This window comes from Ascidia mentula, chromosome 4, assembly GCF_947561715.1.
Source record: "Ascidia mentula chromosome 4, kaAscMent1.1, whole genome shotgun sequence".
Taxonomy (NCBI): Eukaryota; Metazoa; Chordata; class Ascidiacea; order Phlebobranchia; family Ascidiidae; genus Ascidia; species Ascidia mentula.
This window is the reverse complement of record NC_138569.1, coordinates 4,469,990-4,488,255: the sequence shown is the minus strand read 5'-3', so window position 1 is coordinate 4,488,255 and position 18,266 is coordinate 4,469,990. Positions and strand designations below refer to the sequence as shown.

General features: G+C 38.9%; 3 protein-coding genes and 1 non-coding gene across 4 annotated transcripts; 1 reads left to right on the top strand and 3 right to left on the bottom strand.

The window, feature by feature from the left end:
* Positions 1-17: 17 nt before the first annotated feature.
* On the bottom strand, positions 18-1,208 carry LOC145897111 (bis(5'-nucleosyl)-tetraphosphatase [asymmetrical]-like). Its single transcript, XM_082985286.1, has 2 exons — positions 868-1,208; positions 18-654 (listed from the first exon to the last, which is right to left on the bottom strand). Exons 1-2 carry the CDS (start codon positions 986-988, stop codon positions 341-343), a joined length of 435 nt encoding a protein of 144 aa, XP_082841412.1. The 5' UTR covers positions 989-1,208; the 3' UTR covers positions 18-340.
* A 478-nt stretch (positions 1,209-1,686) lies between these two features.
* On the bottom strand, positions 1,687-7,303 carry LOC145899723 (elongation factor 2b-like). Its single transcript, XM_082988625.1, has 16 exons — positions 7,203-7,303; positions 6,637-6,851; positions 6,297-6,478; positions 5,655-5,863; positions 5,245-5,478; positions 5,035-5,148; positions 4,838-4,976; positions 4,574-4,769; positions 4,193-4,316; positions 3,851-3,957; positions 3,663-3,798; positions 3,195-3,338; positions 2,924-3,133; positions 2,621-2,803; positions 2,333-2,465; positions 1,687-2,129 (listed from the first exon to the last, which is right to left on the bottom strand). Exons 1-16 carry the CDS (start codon positions 7,203-7,205, stop codon positions 1,936-1,938), a joined length of 2,523 nt encoding a protein of 840 aa, XP_082844751.1. The 5' UTR covers positions 7,206-7,303; the 3' UTR covers positions 1,687-1,935.
* An 841-nt stretch (positions 7,304-8,144) lies between these two features.
* On the bottom strand, positions 8,145-8,216 carry Trnat-ugu (transfer RNA threonine (anticodon UGU)). The gene has a single exon. It is a non-coding gene; the product is annotated as a tRNA-Thr (tRNA).
* A 1,270-nt stretch (positions 8,217-9,486) lies between these two features.
* Positions 9,487-10,956, top strand: LOC145897845 (choline/ethanolamine transporter flvcr2b-like). Its single transcript, XM_082986297.1, has one exon. It carries the CDS (start codon positions 9,487-9,489, stop codon positions 10,954-10,956), a length of 1,470 nt encoding a protein of 489 aa, XP_082842423.1.
* Positions 10,957-18,266: the final 7,310 nt, after the last annotated feature.

The window sequence follows — 18,266 nt, the reverse complement described above, 5'->3', positions numbered from 1 at the left end:
ATATGTATGGTCAAAGTTCAAGGTGTCTTGTGCAATATATTGTCAAAGAACAGAGTTGTTACTGCATTTATATTCAGCACACACCCTGGTTGAGGGAAAAATGCCCAGTAGAGAAAAACAACGGGTCAAGCGACTTAATGTGCACATAAAATTTGAAGACTCAAATCAAATATGGAATATCTGGGTTAAAATATGCAATGAGGAAACATAGTTGGAATATAATTTTTGAAAACAATGTGGAGAAAAAAATTATCACAAACTCCTTGATCAAAAAAAAGTAGTAAAGGCTTTGAATTTCAAACACACAAACAATCAGTGATGTAGTAAAGGTCAAGAAGTATCATAAACTGCGAGTCACATATTCATTTGCTTTTTGTAAAGCTTTCTGCATATCCTCATATCCGGCTCGGCACATGGCATCTTCAACCTGCATCCACACAAAGTCCTCATGTTCTTCGGACAAAACAACTTGTGATTCCGAATCTTTTAGCTCTGCCAGAAAGTATGTTACAAGCTTGGGCCTTTTGTGCACCTCATAATTGAGTTCTATTTTGAAGTCATCCAGCAAATTATAGCTGTTTCTTGGAAAACCAGACTCTTCATGTGTTTCCCTTACTGCTGCAGTCATATCATCTTCCCCAGGATCAACATGTCCTAACAAAAGAAAAAAAAAATATTGACCACATAATTATTTTTGGTGTGGTTGAAATGTTTAAACTATAGGCAGGCAAATGCTTTCAAAAAATCCCCCAAAAATCAAATTAAAAAACACTATGTATTTGCACAGGCAATATTATTTCTAATTTATATCATAGCTTTTAACAATTAAAATTGGTATTGCACCACAACACCAGCATATAGGCCTACCTTTCGGTGGGGACCAGTGCCTCTCACCATAGGAAGCCTTTAACAACAAAAATTCGGCCGCTGACGAGGAATTCTTTCTTCGAAAGAGAATTAATCCAGCCGCTTTGACAACAGAGCTCATCACAATTGAAGCAGTGCTACTTGCCCTTGCCAACAAAATTTATCACAAATCGTGCGACATCTTGCGTTAAAATCACGCGAACAATCAAACTATTTTCGATATTTTGCATCAGTAAAACCATTTCCCATATCTAAACATTTGTGTTTATTGCAAATTTTCCTGACTTACGAGACACAGGAGTCTACTGCATTCAATGCATGTCAAGGTTCAGAACCCTGATGATCGCTGTCTTCTTGGTCCATAGTCAACAGGTTCGCTGCACACGAATATTCAGTCAAATGTCTGAAAATTGATCCAAATGAGCAATTCTATGCGACGGGGCTCTGCTAAATTTGGGTTGTCTTTACCCACTTGTTCAATTGTAAGGTATAAAAATAAATTCCTTTCTATCATAACCAGGGTTGCAATCGATCTAGGACATAAAACAAGGACCACTGAAAATGATCAGCATTTCCGTTTGTTGATGCTACAATATCAACATTTTCCCCCCGACCCAAGATTAACTCAAATAAGGCATGCAATTAACATTGTTGGAACTACACAAACAACAAGGCCGAGTAGAAAGAAGTTCATCATTTGGGAGACGTCGACTTCCACAATCCGAACGTATGACAACATGGATATTAACACACGCGGTTGTAAGATTCAGTCCTCGCAAAAGCCCAAGAAAAACTTTCCACACCAAACAGAACATAGCATCCATTCACCAGTATTTTATTAAGCTCAGACCGAGAGAAAGAGGTCATCTACACAGCATTAACTGAACTCCAACGGCCACACACATGCGGTGATTGAACTCAAAAGCCGACAAACGGGTAACTTTACAAATGAATTTTTCCGTTAATGTAATGTGAACTATGTCAAACGGGACAAACAAAACTTTTCAGGGACCCCAATGTTATAAATACAGTTAAAATAAGTTGATTGGTTCATTTCAAAGCTATTTTCTACAATTTATCAAAGTAATTTTCGAGTTTGGGAACGCCTTCTTTGAGCGACTTTCGGGCTCTGGTTGCCTTCACGACTTGATGGGGCTTGGTTGTCTCGTCTAAGGGATCGCCAGGCAGGATTTGCCAATGGTCGAACACTGCTTGTGGGAATGCCTGGCCTCCAGTTTGTGAGCGCAAGTCAGCGGTAAAACCTGTAAGCAGAAAATCAATTCTTAAAAAAGAACATGCTGCACCACTTTTAGCTGTTACATGGATTAAAAATAATAATTTTCCTAGGTCACTATGAAACTGCATCTATTTAACGGGCAATATTTTTTGTGTACGTCATCAGAACGTTTTGTCAGAGGTGTGTACCACCACATAATAACAGTGGACCCCACTGTCCCACACTTACCAAACGATTCGTTGACTGGCAGATAAGCTTTCACTTGGAAGATGGGTGTACCAGGCTGTTGTGATTCCTCAAAAACATGACCACGTCGTCTGTTAAGACATCCGTAAATTCCGCCAACGGCATTTTCTGGACACTAAAAAGGCAAAAGCACTGATGTATAGCAAAGGCAGCACACATTGATGTACACTTAATTTCTTTTCCAGTTGTTCCTCAATGCTGCTTGTGAATTTCTTACTTTGTAATATGGATAAATTTTATCCGCGATATTTTTTTAAAGTGAATTTGCACCTGGATTTCCACAAGATACACAGGCTCAAGAATCCTTGGTTCAGCGGTGAGCTGGCAGGCATACAGAACTCTACGAGCTGTTGGGATTATTTGGCCACCTCCACGATGAATAGCGTCAGCATGCAGTGTCACATCGTGGATGTCAAAACGAGCTCCACGCATGTTTTCCTCACACAGAACTCCCTGAAACAGAAACCACTCTGTTAAGTGATAAACTAAACAACCAACAACCACATTTAAAGCAACCAAGGTTAAGCAGAATACACTATGCAAAGCAATATATGTCTGGCAATCTGGTATTACCTCCTTGCTAGCCCACTGGAAACCAGCAATAACAGAATCCTTGATTTCATTCAGGTATTGTACTGCCTTGGTGCAGTCAATCAGCAGGTTGGGTCCTTGAACATCCGGGCCAAAGCACCAAATCTTTCTAGCTTCATTTACATCGAAATCATACTTATCCGCCAAATACCGGGCACGGACCTTGAAATCCTGCCTTGGGGCAACGTCACCCTAAATGAAAACAAGCCATTAGTTTTTTGTGCACTTATTTTGGATGTGAAGACAGACTCACCTCATCAATGTCCTTGGACAACTCATCTGGAATTGGTCTGGCCTTCATAAACAAACGGTTATGCTTGTTTGGACTTTTGGACAAACACATTTGGTTGGATTCCGCAGAAACAGTTTCACGGTAAGACACAACAGGATCGGATTTCTAAACCATATGAAAAGAATGTTGTGTTGTTGGAAACTTTTGAAGTTGGCAGATAATAAATTGCAACTTAAGTAAACAACACCACCACAATGGCAACCACCTGAACACTGGAAACCATTCAACAAATTATGTGGAAAATGTAATGATGCACTTCACAAAGTGCCAGAAAACAGCATCAAACATTGTACATAAGTTTGTTCATAAAGTGAAGTGTAAACAGTTTTTAAAATTGTTGGCACATTGGCTGCCTGCCATATTCTTATATTTATGCCTGTGAGTTGAAGTTTGCCCACTTGTGTTCAAAAGTGTGTGTTGACCACAAACCTTTAAAGGAATGCAAGCATGATCTTCCTCCAAATCCTTCAGACAGATCTCAAGATGAAGTTCACCTGCCCCAGCAACAATGTGTTCACCACTTTCTTCAATAATGCACTGGACCATAGGGTCAGACTTGGACAATCTAAACAGCATATCAGTCATGATCAAGTACCATTACACTGCAGAAGACTTACCGTTTAAGTCCTTCCACCAGTTTTGGAAGATCTGCTGCATTTTTAGCCTCCACTGCTACACGCACCACAGGAGAAACACTGAACTTCATTTGTTTCATGTTGTGTGCCTAATAAAAAAAAACAATTATGTGTCACTTGCAAATTGTAATCTACTGATGTATATGGACTTAAAAATTGAAAAATTAGGATCTAACCAAAACGGCAGACCATTCTTATGATGGGATCTAACCAAAACGACAGGCCTAGTGATCACTGAATACTTTCGTAATCACCATATATTATCACTACTGATGCCTATAAATATTTCATATGGCATTGTCAAAGAATATAAACAACACATACCTTGTCAAAAGTAGACAGAGTACCAGTTTTCACCAAGTATTGATCAACACCGACCAACCCACAAATGTTACCACATGGTACATCCTCAATGGCTTCGATGTATCGCCCCATCATAAGAATGGTCCTAGTTACAAAACAAATGTTACATTTGGAGTATTTGGTTGCGCAAACGGTTTTAGTTGCACACAAAGCATGATTGAAAACAAGGGTGGATGAGCTCTTTCTAGGCGTGCATTATTCCCCAAATGTTGTTTGTCTACAGATTTTATTCTACATGTTGCCATGACACTAATCATTTTAACACAACACTGCCCGATGCAAAAACTATTTTGTGAATATTATGTCACTTACAAGGCGCTACAAAAATCAAATAGTGGTTACCTCTGAATTGGTTTCTGGTAGAGATCTTCTTTCTTTCCTGGGATAAAGTTCGGTCCCATAATTCGCACTTTTTGACCAGTTGCAACTTTTCCAGCGAACACACGTCCAAAAGCATAGAAACGACCCTTGTCTGATGTGGGTACCATTTTGCTGATGTACATCATCAATGGGCCTTTAGGGTCGCAACTCTTGATGGCTGTCAAATATAACATTACAAATAACACTATTTTATAACTTAAGGTAGAAAAACACTATGAAACTTACCAACAGCTGCTTCATCGTCACCAGGACCTTCATACAAAAGCTCACAGCGATACTTCTGGGAAGTCACAGGAGATGGAAGATGGATGGTGATCATCTGGAGAAGGGTTTCACCAGCTGGCAGCCAAGTCCTCATGAAGACCTACACAGCAGGTTTAACCTCATAATTTTATTCCAATTATATAGGCCTTCAAACGCACCTTCAAAAGGGGTTTTCCCTCCAGATCCATATCCTCAGACTTCAGTTTAATGTTCAACTTCTCAGCCAGTTTGATAAATTGTTCCCTTTTGTTGTTCATGATAAAGTCAAATACCTGAAATGTATATACACATATAAATACGTTTAAGTGTACAAAAACAGGTTACTCTGTGGTGGACTTGAACGTCCAGTGCCCAAGCAACATACCAACCTTAAAAATTGGATCCAAAACAAACTGACAGAATCCCCGAGTGTATCCCTCTTTTATAGTTGAAGACCATTTCTTCAGCTTGGGGTTAAAGGAGTTGTCACCCCATAAACGTTTCATCAGCTTTTGTATATCAATACCAAATTTGGCTGAATACATTTCAGCAAATTGCTTGAGAGAAAACGCCCAACCATGAAGGCCAGATCCAAAACCAACAGTTCCATTTTGTGGGTCAACCTGTCCAACATCATGAGCATTTAGATGTCACATAAAGACTTTAAAATTCAGGAAAAAAATAAAGATATTAAATTTAAAATATTATTATTGTCACCTAATATTTTTGTCAGTTTGATTTAATTGTCAATGTTTTGCAATGCTGGCAGGAATTCAATAATTTGTAAAGTCGCTTTTACCATAATTTGACCCATAGGGCTGTCCTCATCACAATATGTGGCAATAATGACATTGATGTTTTCCACAATTCGCTGGAAAGTTTGGTACATATCCTCAGTCTCCAACTGGAGTTCAAGCAAAGCACGGTCCATCTTGTTCATGAAAACAATCGGCTTTATCCTCTCTGCAATGGCTTGACGCAACACTGTTTCAGTTTGCACACATACACCTGCAAAAACACCGTTTGGCTCAATTAAAAAACAAAGTCTGATGTACTGCAACATTTAGAAAAAACGAATAATCTGGAAACCTAAATTTGACGCAAAACTGGTAGAAAGTTATTTGACACAAAACTGGTAGCCTTTCAAATCCAACACAAAAAATTGGCTAGTGCAAGAACAATCCTGCTTTTAGGTCAGCGTTAAAGAAAGTTTGTTGCTTTCACAGGGATTTTGACAAAAAAAATTACAGCGACGTTTGACTAGCTATCAAAACTGACAAAAATATCAATCAAATTTACTAGGTTTATTTGTAGTCAGTTAACTGGGTACACCAACATTATGTGACAAAACTAAATGGGATGAAAGTTGGGGCTGATTGCATCATCCTTTAGTCTTTTATAGTCATGTAACAAAAACTGCATAAAAAAGTAAAAACCTTACCGCTGACGCAGTCGACAACAACTAAAGCACCATCAGTGACACGGAGAGCAGCAGTTACTTCAGATGAAAAATCAACATGGCCTGGAGAGTCTATGAGATTGATCAGAAATCCACTTCCATCAACCTCCTGTTTGATCCACTTGAGATCAGAGTCGCTCAATTCGTAAAATAAGGAAATGGCCCTGCAATATACCTCATTTTTATATTTTTGTAATAAAAGTAACAGTACTATTCAATTGGTTTAAAACCCAAGGCAATTAGTATATATTCACTTTTACTACAAGTTGTTATTTGTTAATAAATTGCCAATATTTCTACTCTTACTAACTATCTGACTTACGTTGACTTGATAGTAATGCATCTCTCCTGCTCATCTTTTCGTGTATCAGTGAATCGAGCTTCGCCAGCTTTTGAGTTTGCTATGATTCCTGCTTTGCTGACCAAAGAGTCAGTTAGGGTTGATTTGCCGTGGTCGACATGGGCGATGACGGACATGTTGCGAATATTCGCCTTCTTGTCCATGATCGCACGGATCTGGTCCACTGTGAAGTTCACCTTGAAATATATATAAGTTGTATTCATGTATTCAAGCTTTTATTACTAATAATAAGTTGTGTACAAAACTCACCATAGTTTTAGTTTTTCACTGCTCTATTTTTTGTCATTATTTATGTAATCAGAGATTTTCTGTTGAAATTTAAGTTTCAAATTAAACCTCAACCAATATTTGGTGCGTAGGTAGTAATACCCAAACGAAAGGAAACCATAAAGACAGCAACGTGAAGAGTGTTGTTTTATATCCGTTTAATCCACACAAACCACGCAACGCTATGACCTAAATGCTAGCAGAGGGCCTTCTCAAGGATTTTCATGCACAAAAGTTTAAGTTAAATGGCTATAACTTACCATCTTGATGTTTCAATAGCTGACTTTCACAGAATAAAAAATTCAACTGCCACTCAATCCTGGATGGCTTCAAAAGGAACGAGAGAACCCGGTGACTTTTGTTGTGACGTAGCAAGTGTTGCGCAACCCATCCCCATAAAATGAAACAAGCTGCGAAAACAATTAACAAAAAGTGTGAAATGTTAAAGTGCGAGTTGTGATTGATTCTTTGCATTAAATTAGTTGCAATGAAGTTGCTCTTGTGATTTGATAGTTATGTAAAATTGTTAAAATTATTGCACGTGGCAACATTGTACGTCATAATCGTTATTTTACGCATGGCTTGGTATTCAAAAAAACTATGACGCACATCGGTAAAATTTTCCACAAATATAATAAAATTACCGAGGTTAATATGCTTTCATGTTGTACAATTTTTTAATTTGGATGAATCAGCTCTAATTTCAACGACCGTGATTTCAGTTGTGTTCGAATCCAACAATTTTTCCATGCTATCACCATAGTATACCAAACACATAGTAGGCCGATGTTTAGTATAGCCTACTATGCTATCACGCACATATCATCTTCATGTCACGTCTTGTTGCCTCAAAGATAAAATCGGATGAAATATTTCCGGTTTAGACCGGCGATGAGCGCCATGACTCTTCATTGTATTATCGCTTTATAAATCAAATGAATTCGTTTGTTTGCACTGTTTCTTTCTGTACTTACTAATTGTTTTTCTTGCTGTTTTGCCATTTTGTGAGGTAAATCATTTTTCTCGTTGCTGCTTGGAAGTTTGTGATAACACATCAAACGCTGAAACTAAAATATAATGCATAAAATATAATCCTAGGTCTTTGCACCATGGTTACATTAGGTTTTGAACCATGGTTTCAATATATCGGCGCGTGGATACTTCATGAGAAGATTTTCAAAAACTTACGAAACAAAACAAGGAGCCTCCAGTGAGGATCGAACTCACGACCGCTGGTTTACAAGACCAGCGCTCTGCCACTGAGCTATAGAGGCGACGCTAAGAGGGAGCTATATTTGCTTTATTAATCGTTTTGAGTCTCTTTTCGGTTGGGTTTGAATTATGTTGTCGCAATGTAAAACGTTCGTTGTGAAGTCAATCGCACCACGCCAACTTCAAAACCCTGGGTCCTTACCCATAATTATCAGAAGACCTACTTAATTGGTTGATTGCTTAAATTTTATTCAAAATATTTCCTTGTTTATTAAAAAGATAAAAGTTTAGCCTAAAAACTCGAGTATTTGGAATGGAGGCAAAAACAAGTGAAGTACACCCTTCTGCGACTGAAAATTTCAAACATCGTTCTGATAGATTATAAATATGAGATTACATGTTACCGTATACAACTTGTGTTGTTCCAAGCATATAATTTTAGCATGTCTGTCTAAAAAGGTTTTTGCTCTATCGGCAATTAAAAACCGCCTAAAAATTATTGCATTATCTAATTTAGCGATTCCCATACTGGGTTCCATAAAAATGTGAAGTGTTCCGTTATATCTTGAGTAAAAACTGCTCATGTGCGTATAAAGGCCCTGGGCAACAGGCGCATATATGACGCGCACGTGCGTGAAAACCATTTATGTTTACTTGACGTTTAGAGGTTCCTGGTCAACTTATCTTACCTGCAGCGTTTCCCAGATAAAACAATTTAGGAAGCTGTTAAAAAGATTCACAAAAAAACAAAAGTGAATGTAGCCTACGTAGCCTATTACCATAAATCCTGATGTAACTGCAGTATGCGTTCATTTAATGTCACGATATTTCACTTAACCTCACATGTTATGTTAACTTGGTGACCGTTTAAAAGCATACTTGGTTATAGGAAGCCAGTCCTGTAGCATAGGGTATGAAAAAATCGAACAAATATACAAATTGTCAGGAATTAGGCTAAATGAAACGAAGCGGACTATGCACGAAACAAGAATCTGTTGTATAAACAAATTAACGATTGACAAGCAATTAATAAACTCACGAACCGCAATGCACTTCCGTATTTTATTAATTACTGTAGGCCAGACAGGAACATCTCTAACCAATAACATAATGTTCAAGTTGTGAGTCTGCCAAAATGCGAAAGTAAAACGATTATGAAAGGAACTTATACGACGAAGCAATAAAGAAAATAGTGCGTACGATGCCTGCATACTGCGGGCAAATAGCAGAATGAACTGGCAACAATTGTCAGCAGTGACTGGAGATCTGTTTGTAAAACATTTTAACTTATTTTAATACAACAGACAACTTTAAGCCTTGTAAAGGACCAGTATGCCCGAAACAGCGTTGTACAAAGTTAGGTGGATCATCGTTGCTATTCTGGCTGCTGCGATGATGTTTCAAAACTTGAACTTTTCATTCGGCATTTTTAGCAGCGATTGGGTTGCATTCTTTCACATCACCTATGCTGAAGTTGATCTGATGGGAATGGGATTTTTCATCGGTACCATGTTGTCTGCCCCACTACTTGCTTGGATGTTTTTAAGGCGTCAATTGCAAATTCGGAAGCTATTGATCCTCACCACTGCATGCATCACGCTTAACTTTATCCTTGTTGGTAGCGCGCTACTGAATAACAAGTTGTTCGCCATAGCCGTCGCTGGCCAGGTTATTATTGGAGTCGCCAACGCCATAAACAAAGGACTGCCAGCAACACTGGCAGTTTTATGGTTTCCAGATAATGAAGTGGGAAGTGCTCTCGGAATAACTGTTGGTGGTTTATCACTTGGACTTGTCTCCGTTTTTATTGGGACTACAATAATTGAAGAGGAAACGCCTAAACCTGAGTCCAATGATAACAGTTTTACCTCTACCGTTATTTTAGGAAATACTTCTCAGGTCGATCCAAGTGTTGTGTACAAATCGAGCAATGTATCCATGACAACGCAGGTAAACAATACGCTTGGTTCCAACACTGTCATAAAAATTTACTGTTGGATGAACTTTGCTTTCGCGGGAATAGTGTTTGTCTTGTTTCTTCTTGCAGTTGCATTCGCAAAGGACCAACCGCCAAAACCGCCGACTCTCGCCCAGGCACAAAAGCGAAGAAATAGAGATTGCGAAAGTAAAAGGCCTATATGGGATAGTTTTGTAGAGTTTCTTGTGGAAACTAAGAGATTATTTTCCGACTTTTGGTATCTCCTATTAGCTTTGGCCTACACCATATATTTGCAAACATCACTTATACAACCTGTCTTTCTGGCAGAAATTCTACGGGCCTTAAAAGTAACAGATCCTCGCTCATGGGCAAGTTACTCTTTGATTGGTTTATTGTGTGGAGGAATCCTGGGATCTCTTGCAGGCGGCAAACTTGTGGATGTTTTTAAGAACTACATGTACCTTGTAAAAGTTGGAAGTTTGCTCTCATTTCTAGCAAGCGCGTGTTTCACTGTGGCAGTTTACGAACAGTGCACGTGGCTTCTGTTAATTTTTGACGTAGTGTTTGGCGTCTTCAACCGTATTAACCTGGTTGTTATCATGGAACTCATAACACAGCACACCTTTCCAAACGACGAGGGATTCGTCAATTTATGGACGGTAGCGATTGACGGTATTTACGGAACAGTGGTGGTTGCGGTCGGAAGAGGTTTGTACAAAAGTTTGGGTCCGCTGTCTGTCTTCATTATGCAATGCTTCCTGATGTTGGTGGCTGTGGTGATTGTGTTTACGTCAAAAGTGAAACTTCGACGAGCGGACGCTGAATCCAATGAAACTCTCAAGCTTTTGTCCAACGAAAAGTAGTGACGGGGTTTTGGAAGGAAGGAAATAAATAAATTCTTGCAAAAAAGATTACGCCAACAATTTGACATGTATTGTATTTTTTGGACCTTTTATAGTGATTAGTGTAACGTCACTTAAACTGAACAATCCGCTTGGTTGCGCACAGCCAATGAAATTGTCAGTAATACCTTCCTTTACGTATTATTATTCAAGATTGTGAAATTTTGTGATATTTCTTGTTTCGAGTTTTTGTGAAATATAAATAAAATATTTGTAATGATTTAGTTACCAAAATTCATGCCCAGCAGGTCTGTCTTACGGGATGCAGCTAACTGAAAAAATCATAGCCTACGTATACTGCAGCACGTCCTTTTAATAACGATTGGTGGTTAAATAATCATTGTCATGGCCGATGGCTGCATGTTGATTAAATGCAAACAAAATGTGTGATGCTGTTACAAAACTGCAATGACTGAAAAATGCGTTCGTTGTTCATCAACATAAAGTTATCACGAAAGCAGTTTGATCAGCATGCAGGGCCGTGTGATAATTTGCTAATAGGTGTAGTATCAGTCAACGAACAGAAAAAACAACAAGCTGTTTATGCGAATAAAACGACAAAAAATGACAGTACCTTAAACAAATTCTTTTCTGAAACAGACAAGTCAGTGTTATAAAAATGATGGAAACTGAGCTGTTTAAAACCAGATGGCTCATCGTCAGCATTCTGGCTATTGCGTTAATGTTACAAAGTCAGAACTTTACATTTGGCATTTTCAACAGCGATTGGGTTGCATTCTTTCACATCACCTATGCTGATGTTGATCTGATGGGAATGGGATACTTCATTGGTACCATGTTGTCTGCCCCACTACTTGCTTGGATGTTTTTAAGGCGCCAATTAAAAATTCGAAAGCTCCTGATCCTCACAACTTCATGTATCACGTGTAGCTTTATCCTTGTTGGTAGCGCGCTACTAAACAATAAGTTGTTCGCTATGGCTGTTGTCGGTCAAAGTATTCTCGGAGTCGCCAACGCCATCAACAAATCACTACCAGCTACATTGGCAGTTTTGTGGTTTCCAGATAGTGAAGTGGGAAGTGCTCTTGGGATAACCGTTGGTGGTTTATCACTCGGCCTTGTCGGCGTTTATATTGGGACTACAATAATTGCGGAGAAAACGCCTAAACTTGAGCCCAATGATAAAAGCTTCACCTCCAATAGTTTGCCAATGAGAGTAAATCAGTCGTTGAATGTGACTGATACTTCTACTCCTTCTAGTATTTTGAGAACCTACTGTTGGTTGAACTCTGCCTGTGCTGGGATAGCTTTTGTTTTGTTTCTCCTCGCAGTTTGGTTTGCAGCTGATGAACCGCCATTGCCTCCGACTCATGCCCAAGCTCTTAAACGAAGAAATCGGACCAATGAAAGCGATAAGCCTCGAGCAAACTTAATCCAATTTCTAGGGAGGACGAAAGAATTATTTGTAGATTGGTACACTCTTCTTGCTTTGACTTTTACCATATATTTGCAAACAGCGATTGTACAAATTACATTTTTAGAGGAAGTGCTTGAGGCCTTGCAGTTCACAAACCCAAGGCTGTGGTCGGGCTACTTGCTAATTAGTTACATGAGCGGTACGGTTTTAGGAGCTGCAGTTGGTGGCAAATTAGTGAACGTATTTAAGAACTACATCCGTTTGGTTAAATTCACCAGTTGCCTTTTTTTCCTGACTTCAGTATGTTTTACTGTCGCAGTTTACGAGCAATCTGTCTGGCTCATGATAATTTTCGACTTTGCCCAAGGTGTTTTTAGCCGAATTAACGTGGTTGTTATCATGGAACTTATAACACAGCACACCTTCCCGACCGACGAGGGCTTTGTCAATCTATGGACTATAACTGTCGACGGAATATACGGGACAACGTTGGTTGCAGTCGGAAGGGCTTTATACAAAGGTTTGGGCCCTATGTCCGTCCTCATTATGCAATGTATTATATTGCTATTGGCTATGGTGATTTTGTTTGTAGCCAAACTAGAGCTACGTCGAGCAGATGTTGAAATAGCTGAAGCAACCAGACTTTTGGCAAACGCAAAGTAGGATGTTTGTTGTAAAAGAACTTCGACCGAGTTATACTATAGAATTTTTGTCACCTTTTTGTTTGACGTTCCAAAATTTTCTGTTTAAAAAAGCCACAAAACTTATTTGCAACAAAAAAAATCGTGCCACTTCTTACCATCAAAGAATTTGCATGGACTTTTATTGCTGTCAGTACTTTGGTGAGTTATTCGCGTTTTGGCGTTACATGCGAGATATAATAAATGTGTACACCAAGTATTTCCCACCGACTTGTTTTGTTATTACAGGAAGCCTGTGTTTAATTACACCAAAGCATATTAGCTTGATTGTTCAAAATGTCAAAAGCGAGTACAAAAACGAGTTTGTACATTGTAACATTATAGGAGTTTATTGCCACTAAATATGGGGTGCATCAAATTGTTAATTTGCTTCGTACATTCGGCATTTGGAAAATGGTATTTGCCTTGTCATGAAACGTCACGTGACTGCTTTGCGAGTTACAGCGAAGTCAGGTTGGGAAACACAAACACTTTGTTAGATTTGATTGACCACGTGACGGAAAGCAGATGCTTATTGCGGAAATTATGGCTGATCTTACGTCTATAATTCCTTTCCACGTTTCAAAAAGTGAGACTGGATTCCATGCGACTTCGCGCTGTAAAACACTTTCCCGGGTCATATTATCTTTTATTCTTATATCACCTGAATTGTGACCTCACATAGTCCAGTATGTTGTCATAAACTTTTTGGCTATCCACTGAAAATAAACAACCAATTTCTAAGTTGTTGTTGAAAATGCTACACGCGCCGCGATCCGCTTTGTTAGGATATTGGTATTACGATCATCTGCAAATAAGACAGGCCCTGGAAACACTGATAACTGATACATAGCTACCAGGGCAGGAATTAGGAAGTCCGAAAATCACACAGAAAAACGTTTTTGTCACATCCCTTATTTTTTTTTCTGCGTACGTCCTTTCAACAACGGACGGAAGTATTATACAACATATCCCATGCCTATTATCCGATGATTTACTGCAAACAAAAGGTATGGCATATGCGATTAGTTAATCGATGCAACGACCGAACACAGCCAAAATTTTATGTTCGCAAAAAGTTACCACGAAAAGTAATTGAACATACAGGAACTACCACGAAATTAGGGTGGAAAGATTGAGATAGCGAGAATGTGAAATAAAATGTATATTTCCAGTGGTTTAAGTGATGCAAATCTATATATCGTTGATTTACATAGGCCCCTCTTTCTTAAGGACAACCCTGCATTCTGAAATTATAGACACAAACTTGTACAAAGTTAGGTGATTCATAGTCTGCATTGTGGCTGTTGCGATGATGCTTCAAAACCTAAAATTGCCTTTGGGATTTTTAACAGCGATTGGGTTGCATTGTTTCACATCACATATGCTAAAGTTGATCTGATAGGAATGGGGTTTTGCATCGAAACCATGTTGTCTGTCCCACTTGCTTAGATGTTTTTAAGGCATCTATTGCAAATTCGGAAGCTAATGATCCTCACCACTTCATGTATCACGCGATCGGAAGAGGTTTGTACAAAAGTTTGGGTCCGCTATCTGTCCTCATTGTGCAATACTTAATGGTGTTGGTGGCTGTGGTGATTGTGTTTTTGTCAAAAGTGAAATTTCGACGAGCGGACGCTGAATCTGCTGAAACTCTCAAGCTTTTGTCCAACGCAAAGTAGTGACGGTGTTTTGGGAAGAAGGAATATTCAAGCTTTTGAAATTTTGTGATATTTCAGAAATGTTTAATCAGGGTCGCAATATTTTGTACGTTACGCGCTTCAGCAACAAAAAATCTACAAAAGCCTCAAAATTTCTACTGGGTTACGCAAATTAAATCACTTCAACATCGGTAATATACAACTATTTGCAGTATAGGACGAAAGCTTGTAATCTGTATGGTTTTAGCGATATATGTCTTGTTTATTTTTGTTTATTCTTGTGTCTATTGATTAAGAGCGTAGATAGGAATTTTTGAGGAAAACAGAGAAATTGTAATGATTTAGTTGCCGAAATTCATGCCCAGCTATTTATAAGGTCTGTCGTACTGGACGCAGCGTATTGAAAAAAACATAGCCTACGTACTGCAGCACGTCCTTTTAATAACGATTGGTGGTTAAATAATCATTGTCGTGGTCGATGGCTGCATGTTGATTAAATGCAAACAAAATGTGTGATGCTGTTACAAGATTGCAATGACTGAAAAATGCGTTCGTTGTTTATTAACAAAAAGTTATCACGAAAGCAGTTTGATCAGCTTGCAGGGCCTCGTGATAATTTGCTAATAGGTATAGCATCAGTCAACGATCAGAAAAACAAAAGGCTGTTTCTGTGATTAAAACGAAAAAAAGTGACAGTACCTTAAACAAACTCTTTTCTGAAACAGACAAGTCCGTATTGTTAAAATGATGGAAACAAAGCTGTTTAAAACCAGATGGCTCATCGTCAGCATTCTGGCTGTTGCGTTGGCACTGCAAAGCCTGAACTTTTCATTTGGCATTTTTAGCAGCGATTGGGTTGCATTCTTTCACATCACCTATGCTGAAGTCGATTTAATGGGAATGGGATTTTTCATTGGAACCATGTTGTCTGCCCCACTACTTGCTTGGATGTTTTTAAGGCGCCAATTAAAAATTCGGAAGCTATTGATCCTCACCACTGCATGTATCAGGTGTAGCTTTATTCTTGTTGGTAGCGCGCTACTAAACAATAAGTTGTTCGCTATGGCTTTTGTTGGTCAATTTATTCTCGGAGTCACCAACGCCATCAACAAATCACTACCAGCAACATTGGCAGTTTTGTGGTTTCCAGATAATGAAGTGGGAAGTGCTCTTGGAATAACTGTTGGTGGTTTATCACTCGGCCTTGTCTCCGTTTACATTGGGACTACAATAATTGCGGAGGAAACGCCTAAACTTGAGTTCAATGGTTTCACCTCCAATAGTTTGCCAGTGAGAGTAAATCAGTCGTTGAATGTGACTGATACTTCTACTCCTTCTGGTATTTTGAGAACCTACTGTTGGTTGAATTTTGCCTGTGCTGGGATAGCTTTCGTTTTGTTTCTCCTCGCAGTTTGGTTTGCAGCTGATGAACCGCCGTTGCCTCCGACTCATGCCCAAGCTCTTAAACGAAGAAATCGGACCAGTGCAAGCGATGAGCCACGAGCAAACTTAATCCAATTTCTGGAGAGGACGAAAGAATTATTTGTAGATTGGTACACTCTTCTGGCTTTGACTTTTACCATATATTTGCAAACAGCGATTGTACAAATTACATTTTTAGAGGAAGTGCTTGAGGCCTTGCAGTTCACAAACCCAAGGCTGTGGTCGGGCTACTTGCTAATTAGTTACATGAGCGGTACGGTTTTAGGAGCTGCAGTTGGTGGCAAATTAGTGAACGTATTTAAGAACTACATCCGTTTGGTTAAATTCACCAGTTGCCTTTTTTTCCTGACTTCAGTATGTTTTACTGTCGCAGTTTACGAGCAATCTGTCTGGCTCATGATAATTTTCGACTTTGCCCAAGGTGTTTTTAGCCGAATTAACGTGGTTGTTATCATGGAACTTATAACACAGCACACCTTCCCGACCGACGAGGGCTTTGTCAATCTATGGACTATAACTGTCGACGGAATATACGGGACAACGTTGGTTGCAGTCGGAAGGGCTTTATACAAAGGTTTGGGCCCTATGTCCGTCCTTATTATGCAATGTATTATATTGCTATTGGCTATGGTAATTTTCTTTGTAGCCAAACTAGAGCTACGTCGAGCAGATGTTGAAATAGCTGAAGCAACCAGACTTTTGGCAAACGCAAAGTAGGATGTTTGTTGAAAAGAAACTTCGACCGAGTTATACAATACAATTTTTGTCACCTTTTTGTTTGACGTTCCAAAATATTCTGTTTAAAAATGTCACAAAACTTATTTGCAACAAAAAAAATCGAGCCACCTCTTACCATCAAAGAATTTGCATGGACTTATATTGCTGTCAGTACTTTGGTGAGTTGTTCCCGGTTTGGCGTTACATGCGAGATATAATAAATGTGTACACCAAGTATTTCCCACCGACTTGTTTTGTTATAACAGGAAGCCTGTGTTTAATCACACCAAAGCATATTAGCTTGATTGTTTAAAATGTCAAAAGCGAGTGCAAAAACGAGTTTATACATTGTAACATTATAGGAGTTTATTCCCACTAAATATGGGGTGCATCAAATTGTTAATTTGCTTCGTACATACGGCATTTGGAAAATGATATTTGCCTTGTCATGAAACGTCACGTGACTGCTTTGCGAGTTACAGCGAAGTCAGGTTGGGAAACACAAACACCTTGTTAGATTTGATTGACCACGTGACGGGAAGCAGATGCTTATTGCGGAAATTATGGCTGGTCTCACGCTTAGTTCCTTTCCATGTTTTAAAAAGTAAGACTGGATTCCATGCGGCCTCGCGCTGCAAAACACTTTTCCGGGCCATATTTTCTTTTATTCTTATATCACCTGAATTGTGACCTCACATCGTCCAACATGTTGTCATAAACTTTTTGCTTCCTACTGAAAATGAACAACCAATTTCCAAGTTGTTGTTGAAAATGCTACACGCGCCGCGATCCGCTTTGTTAGGATATTGGTATTACGATCATCTGCAAATAAGACAGGCCTTTGAAACGAGAACACTGATACATAGCTACCAGGGCAGGAATAAGGAAGTCCGAAAATCACACAGAAAAACATTTTTGTCCCATCCCTTAATTTTTTTCTGCCTACGTCCTTTCAACAACGGACGGAAGTATTATACAACATATCCATTGTCTATTATCCGATGATTTACTGCAAACAAAAGGTATGACATGTGCGATTAGTTAACCGATGCAACGACCGAACACAGCTAAAATTTTATGTTCGCAAAAAGTTACCACGAAAAATAATTGAACACACAGGACCTACCAGAAAATTGAGGTGGAAAGATTGAGATAGCGAGAATGTGAAATAAACTGTATATTTCCAGTGGTTAAAATGATGCAAATCTATATATCGTCGATTTACATAGCGCCCTCTTTCTTAAGGACAACCCTGCATTCTGAAATTATAGACACAAACTTGTACAAAGTTAGGTGATTCATAGTCTGCATTGTGGCTGTTGCGATGATGCTTCAAAACCTAAAATTGCCTTTGGGATTTTTAACAGCGATTGGGTTGCATTGTTTCACATC